Below are 8,494 nucleotides of genomic sequence, written 5' to 3' on the forward strand. Positions count from 1 at the left end.
ACCGCGTATTGTTGTGTATCGGCAGTCGGACGCCGCTTTTGTCTTTGAAGTGTTTGTTTATTACCTCTCTCTCTCTCTCTCTCTCTCTCATCTCTCTCTCTCTCTCTCTCTCTCTCTCTCTCTCTCTCTCTCTCTCTCTCTCTCTCTCTGTCTCTCTCTCTCTCTCTGTCTCTCTCTCTGTCTCTCTCTCTCTCTCTCTCTCTCTCTCTCTCTGTCTCTCTCTCTGTCTCTCTCTCTCTCTCTCTCTCTCTCTCTCTCTCTGTCTCTCTCTCTGTCTCTCTCTCTGTCTCTCTCTCTGTCTCTCTCTCTGTCTCTCTCTCTCTCTCTCTCTCTCTCTCTCTCTCTCTCTCTCTCTCTCTCTCTGTCTCTCTCTCTCTCTCTCTCTCTCTCTCTCTCTCTCTCTCTCTCTCTCTCTCTCTCTCTCTCTCTCTCTCTCTCTCTCTCTCTCTCTCTGTCTGTCTCATTCGTGTGTTGATGTAGGTCGGACGGGTCTGGTCTGGTCTGGTTCGGTTCGGAATGCAGTCATCATCAGCATCAGTATTTCTCATTGTTGTCTCAGGTGTTTGTCTCGCTTTGGGTTGTAATAAAGCCTTGTGTGCAAGTGATGTCAGCAAATGTTTCATTCAGGTTAGTCGAACTTTCTTGTCTTGTGTAGTGTTGTCTTGTGTAATGTAGTGTTGTCTTGTGTAGTGTTGTGTAGTGTTGTCTTGTGTAATGTAGTGTTGTCTTGTGTAGTGTTGTGTAGTGTTGTCTTGTGTAGTGTTGTGTAGTGTTGTCTTGTGTAATGTAGTGTCTTGTGTAGTGTTGTCTTGTGTTGTGTTGTCTTGTGTAATGTAGTGTTGTCTTGTGTAGTGTAGTGTTGTCTTGTGTTGTGTTGTGTTCTGTAGTGTTGTCTTGTGTAGTGTTGTGTTCTGTAGTGTTGTCTTGTGTAGTGTTGTGTTGTGTAGTGTTGTCTTGTGTAGTGTTGTCTTGTGTAGTGTTGTCTTGTGTAGTGTTGTCTTGTGTTGTCTTGTGTTGTCTTGTGTTGTGTTGTGTAGTGTTGTGTAGTGTTGTCTTGTGTAGTGTTGTCTTGTGTTGTCTTGTGTAGTGTTGTCTTGTGTAGTGTTGTCTTGTGTTGTCTTGTGTAGTGTTGTCTTGTGTAGTGTTGTCTTGTGTTGTCTTGTCTTGTGTTGTCTTGTGTTGTCTTGTGTAGTGTTGTCTTGTGTAGTGTTGTCTTGTGTAGTGTTGTGTTGTGTTGTCTTGTGTTGTGTTATGTTGTGTTATGTAGTGTTGTGTAGCGTTGTCTTGTCTTGTGTAGCGTTGTCTTGTGTTGTCTTGTGTAGTGTTGTCTTGTGTAGTGTTGTGTTGTCTTGTGTAGCGTTGTGTTGTCTTGTGTTGTCTTGTGTTGCGTTGTGTTGTCTTGTGTAGTGTTGTCTTGTGTAGTGTTGTCTTGTGTAGTGTTGTCTTGTGTAGTGTTGTCTTGTGTAGTGTTGTCTTGTGTTGTCTTGTGTAGTGTTGTCTTGTGTAGTGTTGTCTTGTGTTGTCTTGTCTTGTGTTGTCTTGTGTTGTCTTGTGTTGCGTTGTGTTGTCTTGTGTAGTGTTGTCTTGTGTAGTGTTGTCTTGTGTAGTGTAGTGTTGTCTTGTGTAGTGTTGTGTAGTGTTGTCTTGTGTAATGTAGTGTTGTCTTGTGTAGTGTTGTGTAGTGTTGTCTTGTGTAATGTAGTGTTGTCTTGTGTAGTGTTGTGTAGTGTTGTCTTGTGTAGTGTTGTGTAGTGTTGTCTTGTGTAATGTAGTGTCTTGTGTAGTGTTGTCTTGTGTTGTCTTGTGTTGCGTTGTGTTGTCTTGTGTAGTGTTGTCTTGTGTAGTGTAGTGTTGTCTTGTGTAGTGTTGTGTAGTGTTGTCTTGTGTAATGTAGTGTTGTCTTGTGTAGTGTTGTGTAGTGTTGTCTTGTGTAATGTAGTGTTGTCTTGTGTAGTGTTGTGTAGTGTTGTCTTGTGTAGTGTTGTGTAGTGTTGTCTTGTGTAATGTAGTGTCTTGTGTAGTGTTGTCTTGTGTTGTGTTGTCTTGTGTTGTGTTGTGTAGTGTTGTCTTGTGTAGTGTTGTCTTGTGTAGTGTTGTCTTGTGTTGTCTTGTCTTGTGTTGTCTTGCGTTGCGTTGCGTTGCGTTGTGTTGTGAAGGTGTTCAGTGAACCGGCTCGTGTGTGTCTGCTGTGAAAACAATGAACTCTGTATTAATGTTTGATTTCCGTGCTGTGTTCATGTTTTACTCGTGATAAATGTCACTCAACTTTCATGTAGAGTTGAGACGAATGGACTCGTCTTAACATGTCTGCTCCGCTAAACACACAATATAGTATACAGTCAGTGTGTGTGTGTGTGTAACTGATGAAGTGTGGTGGTGTTGTTGTATTTTACAGGAGTTGTGTCAGTGTCGACCTCAGGATGGGAATTGTTCGTGTTGTAAGGATTGCATGATGTGTTTGGGCTCTCTGTGGGAGGAATGCTGTGATTGTGTGGGTAAGAAAACTCACTTGATCATGTATCAGGGTTGACAGCAGACATGAATATGTTGTGTTTTTGGTTTCCTAAAGCAGGACACCACACACACACACACACACACACACAGGTCTGTGTTTATTTCAGTTTTATTCAATAGAATCACAGCAGAATGAAATTCATTTTCTTCTCATCTTCTCATGTCAGTAGTTCAGCTTTTGCAGTTCATGATCATATTATGGGGTGTTTTTTGAGGATTCTAATCTCATCAACATCATTGTCGTCTTCACAGGGATGTGCAACCCAAAGAACTACAGCGACACCCCGGCCACCGCTAAGAGCACGGTGGAGGAGCTGTACAGACCCATTCCGTCTCTGTTCAGAGCTCTGACGGAGGGAGACTCGCCCGTTAACATGATGGTGGTCTCTTTTCCTGTAGCTGAAGAGCTCTCCCATCACGAGAGTCTGGTCTCTTCCTGGAGACGATGGACAACACGCATCAGAACATCTCGCTGCCAGGCAACAGCATCCACGCCAGCTATGACAATACTCAAGGTTAGTGTAGGTTGACTTGATTTGAAAGATTGTGAGTTTAAAGCTTGGCATCACTTGTCATTTGTATAAATGTTGATGTTGAATTGAACAGAGAGAGTGTCTCGCACACCTCACGCTTCAGCACACAGGAAGAGGTTTGTTAGGTTGATGATAATTGATTCTGAACTCAGCACTTTGACCTCATGGTCTTGTGCTGTGATTTGCAGGAATAACACGTCAGTTCATTCGACATCCTGCAGATTGCAAGCGTGTCTCAACTTCAGACTTTAGTTAGTACGTGTCTTTAACACATAGGTGTTCACTTTATTATGATCCTGAGTAACAGGCATACTTGTGAGAAAAGCACATTAATGCAAAGGCCATGGTTTGAATTCTGATACTGATAAAAATAGACATGTGTACACTAAAATGCCAAATGCATAAATGTAAATATGGTCAATTACATCATTAATGTCTATTTTTACAGAGAAACAAACAAAGAATTTGATATTTCATTTTAGCACTACTAGGATTTGATCAAGTCTGGTATTGTTATTGAAACAGAATCAGGATTCAAGGAATAGTTCACCTTCCAAATGAACATGGTGTCATTGTTTACCTGTATGACTTACTTCTGCAAAACACAGAAGACATTTTGAAAAATGTTGGTAGCCCCCGTTCACTTCCATTGCATGGACACAAAAGGGGTTATTGTAGGGGTCAACGGTTTTATCTTGCCAACATTTTCCTAAAATCTTCTCATTCAGGGTTGAAATGACAACAGGGTGAGTAAATGATAACAGAATACATTTTTTAAGCTCGACTTTTTGTTTACACTGCAATCGAACGACGTCTTGTGGTGTCATCGCAGAAAGGGAAAAAATGTCTCTCACGTACCTTCTCTGGATCGGTTCCACATTTGTGTAATGATCTGACCGCTGCTTCAAGATCAGCAGATTCTGTGGCCATCTTTAAGAATCATCTGAAAACACATCTCTTCCGTCAGCACCTGACCCATCACTTCTGACTTCTATCTCTTTCTATCTGTATAATGGTGGGCTGTATGAGACCAGTTTTTACTGCGCTTATCCTATTGTTTGCTTCATTTGTAAGTTGAATTTGACTAAAGCGTCTGCTAAATGACTAAATGTTCCTTTAAATGTTGTGTTGTTGTAAATGTTTAAGGTGGAAATACAGTATGGTGCTCTCTGATTGGTTGAATTGATCTTTGCAGATAAAATGTGCACGGTTGTGTACTTCGATGACTGCGTGTCTATTCGACAGTGTAAGGTGTACTGTGAGTCTATGGGCGGCTCCAAGTATCGCTGGTTCCACAACGCCTGCTGCGAATGCATCGGACCCGAGTGTGTGGACTACGGCAGCAAAACGGCCAAATGCATGAACTGTCTGTACTGACCTGAGATCCTCTTCATAAGACACGTTCCTGCAATCATGTACATTTAATTCCTCTTTTATTTTTTCACATAATGAATTTTATAGTGTTCATGCAAAGGATTTTGGATTTGTATATTTTTTTGACGCTTTGATATGGTCAGATGTTGTTTCTGGTTGTTTACACTATAAGTGTCACATAAATACTTTTGTAGAAATACAGTTTTAATATAAACTCTGAGATCTTCTGATATTTCATTCATCATCATAGCTTTATTACTCTATTAGAAGTCAAGTTATACGCGAAGATGATTTTTAAATTGACAAAGAGCAAGAGAAAGCTTGTTGTTTTCTTTGACAAATAAACGCAGATGAAGCAGAGCACCACAAATCAACAGTATTTTAATAAAGCATGTCAATGAAACTTGTCGTGTTTTCAGTAAAAATGTTCTATTACATGGGGAATTTGTTAAAAAATAAAGCAAAGAAATGAAATGAAACCAAAGCATTGTTAAAGTATTTTATCAGAAAAGACTAAAGAAAAAAAGGACTGTAATGTCTATTTCTGTGAATAAATAAAAACGTTATATTTAAGTCTTGAAGTTAATCATTTAACGTTCAGCAGAGATGAACAATAACTTAAAAAAGTTTTGTAAGTTTGATTTAAATTCAGGAAAAACAGTAACATTAATAATCTATGACTTGAGTTTGATAGCGAGGATTGTTCAAAATCAATCATTATAAACAATAAAGCATTTTCCCTGCTTGTTTCTATAAACAATATTTGTGCAGATAAGAGCATATGAATTTTGTCTTGCAAAAAAATTGTCATACGTCATCAAATTTACATTTAGTCATTTAGCAGACGCTTTTATCCAAAGCGATTTACAGATGAGGAAACATTGGAAGCAATTATAACAACATAGACAACAAAACATCGACCGCGGAACTGACCGCTGCATTTTCATTTGAAGTGAGTGCGCGTTGATTATCAACTACGACGTGACGTCGATGTAGTACAAGGTCTGTCATGCGCGAGCGTCCATACCTGTTTAACCGCTGGCGGCATTATCAGACTGTGACGATGAAGGGACAGAAGTCAATGTCAGAGTTTTTACAAATAAACTGGCAAAACAAATGAGCAAACTACTCCAGCTTCCACTGTCGCCTCAACAACAGACCCGGAGCTTCCATCTCCACCACAGACTCAGACGAGCCCGCTAGCTGCTCTCCTCCGGCTTCAAGACAAACTACCGACAGCCACAAGTGAGTTACAAAAGCCAATCAACCTCACGACCCTGCTGTGCTTATTAACACCAAAAGGGTTCAGGGGGACTGAGTCTTCACAACGAGCGACATCACTTCAATATCAGTGCGGTCAGAGATTTAAACCGGCTGACATTGTGTGACACGAGCGGGAAACTTGACTTGTGATGATAATGACTATGATGTTGATTTAGATTCAGGGCAGCAGGATGAGTTGTGGTTGTGGACTGGATGTACTTTATGTGTTTGCTATAGTTTGTGTGTAAATAGGTCTGTTGTGTGTGAATGTTAGAGTGGGATCAATGTGAGGAAGCATGTGTGTGTGTGTGTGTGTGGTGTCGGAATAAAATAAAGTTCTCCGCATTATTATTTTATATATCAATAATGTTGTCTGTTGATCATACCATCTCTGTATACGCGAATGTGTATGTATTATTTTCACCTAGTTTCAAATGACTATTATCTTCAGTTTATACGTTTTTCAAAAGGTTTGTTTTTTCTTCTCTACAGCTGCTATGATATAAAACAAATTTTCACTATAAAATAAATTAGATTTGACAAACAAACAATTATAATGTATATAAACAATCATAATATAACTTTCCTGTAGCTCAGTGGTAAGAGCATTGCGTTAACAACACAAGGTTGTGGGTTGTGATGTAATGGATTTGGATAAAAGCGTCTGCCAAATACCTAAATGTAAATAATGTTGAATGAACACATCCCAGTACACATTTACGTTTTGTTACCTGGATGATGTTTTAAAGGTATTCATGAGTCTCATGTTTGACCCGAGCTACTAAACTTTCCACTAATCTTCAGAAATTGTTCCAGCCTCTTCACACTGAATGATGTTTTCACACCCAGAACAATAGAGACTCATCCACAATAAAGAGGATTGTGCAGTCACACCGATGTCCTATGGAGGGGGACTAAATCACTCACAATACTCATTTAAACAGAAACTGATCAACAAAAGTGCTTTTACGATGACAAAGAATGGAAAATGTAATGGTAAGCTCTCGTTCTTAAGAGTCAAATAAACTCAAGCACAGAAAATCATCTTGTGTGAAATTTATTCTGGAGGTTAAGAGAATAACAGCGATGCTATTCATGATCAAAAACAGAATATATACAGAACATCTAAAGACTGAAAGAGAATTTTTGCATTAAAATACTCGAGGCTTCAAGTGTTGAATATCATGTTCACGTTCTCAGTGAAATGGACCGCTCGTGATGTCACTTTAAAAAATACAAGTTTACATTAGTTTCTATGCAGACGATCGTCTCTTCATATGAGAGACATCCATCGGTACAACAATGTGCTGCACGTGAGATTAAAATGAGCAAACGACTCGAGCCCTTGAGATCAGACGGACGCCGTGATGATGTCACCTGTGTAACTACTGTTATGATGCAGTATGAGGAAAATCTCACAGAGAGAGAGACGGGCGTAAGGTCCCATCAGGAGAGGAAGAAACCTGAACGCTTCTTCAGCTCTTCAAGTATCTCCTGCTGTAAGGAAGACGGCTTTAAGGCTTCTGCGGCGAAACAAATGAGAACGCACACAAACCCCAGAAGTGTCTGCTGTAGTAAGGTGCATTCTGGGTAAATTTTCTCAGTCTCTGGCCAATTAGAGGCACCCGTGTGTTCAGTATGTAGACGAGGTGGTGCTCATGGCATCCTCATTGAGGCGGTTGCTCCCCAGATGAATGCAGGAGAAATATTTCACGTCCTTGTCAACATCGGTCTGCAGAGTGACCAGCGTGTGCTCCAGCGCCTCCTGGTGACAGTTGGCCGAGTTGAGGAAGTATTCTGCACGACACACACACATCCATACAGTGAGCAGAGAGAACACAGCAATGAGACACACGCACGCACATGCACGCACCTCTCTCCAGCAGCGTCTGACGCAGGGTCTTGGCGAGGAGCACTCGGACGTTGGGAACGGGATCAGACGCCAGCTGCAGTAGAGGAGGCAGCATGTGTTCTGAGAACTGATCCAGAGTCAGACATTCCTCTTCTATAGACAACTGATGAGACACAAACAGATGATGAGACACAAACAGATGATGAGACAGAGAGAGACAGAGAGACAGAGAGAATCACCTGACAGACGAATGCAAACGCCTGCCGTCCCGACCATTTGGATGAATGGCAGAATTTATCCACCAGCTCACTGAGAAAATTCACCAGCAGAGCCGAACATGTGGACAGTTTCCTGATGATCTCACTCACCTGAAAAACACATTTACACAAACACTCTGAACCACAGCAGGTATGTGTCAGTGTTAAAAACCTCTTTTGCTGTTTATTTAAAACAAACATGAATAAAGGCGACTATAAGAAAGCTAGAAATAAACACAATGATTTGTCCTTCATGTTTGAAGTTCTGAAGTGTGTCTCATGAAAACACTCCCTTGAAATGTGGCTTTAACTGGAACATTCACACACAGATTCATCAGGTCCGATCTTCAGATCACTCGTCACAGTAGTCAATTCAAGTAAACGTGTGTGTGGTCATTGTCATGTTATGATCAATATTCATCCGTGTTTATTCTTCTGATCTGTGTGTTTGTGTGACCTGACGGAGACTATATAAAGGTCCTATAAACACACAGTGTGTGAGGTGTTTCAGTACCAGTCTGTAAGACGTCCAGCGAACAGATGAGACACGATCTGTGCACAGACAGAAGGCCAGCGGTCTCAGATAATCATGAACGTCTTGAGGGCTGTACAACTCCAACAACAGAACCAGCTGCCTGTCACACACAGAGAGAGAAAAACACAGATGTCACGCTGTTGTGTCAGAGATACACACAATGATT

The 8,494-nt window shown here is 40.8% G+C and overlaps 2 protein-coding genes across 3 annotated transcripts in view; one reads left to right on the plus strand and one right to left on the minus strand.

Annotated features, from left to right (window-relative positions):
• The first annotated feature begins 514 nt into the window (after positions 1-514).
• On the plus strand, positions 515-4,539 carry twsg1b (twisted gastrulation BMP signaling modulator 1b). Its single transcript, XM_079447493.1, is given in 5 exon segments — positions 515-627; positions 2,396-2,495; positions 2,767-2,943; positions 2,946-3,029; positions 4,243-4,539. Coding segments are annotated over 5 exon segments (654 nt in total). The 5' UTR covers positions 515-516; the 3' UTR covers positions 4,425-4,539.
• Positions 4,540-6,719: 2,180 nt separating this feature from the next.
• The window catches only part of ppp4r1 (protein phosphatase 4, regulatory subunit 1), a 17,704-nt gene continuing 15,929 nt past the window's right edge, over positions 6,720-8,494 (minus strand). The window contains exons 17-20 of one of the 2 annotated variants that reach the window (XM_079488313.1): positions 8,308-8,428; positions 7,776-7,904; positions 7,558-7,699; positions 6,720-7,481 (exon numbers count right to left, since the gene is read on the minus strand). In XM_079488313.1, the coding sequence (XP_079344439.1) occupies positions 7,318-7,481; positions 7,558-7,699; positions 7,776-7,904; positions 8,308-8,428 (556 nt within the window). In that variant the 3' untranslated portion in view covers positions 6,720-7,317. The remainder of the gene's footprint in view (positions 7,482-7,557; positions 7,700-7,775; positions 7,905-8,307; positions 8,429-8,494) is intronic. The other variant, XM_079488314.1, reaches the window with a different exon arrangement.

This window comes from Barbatula barbatula (assembly GCF_947034865.1).
Source record: "Barbatula barbatula genome assembly, chromosome: 23".
NCBI classification, from domain to species: Eukaryota; Metazoa; Chordata; class Actinopteri; order Cypriniformes; family Nemacheilidae; genus Barbatula; species Barbatula barbatula.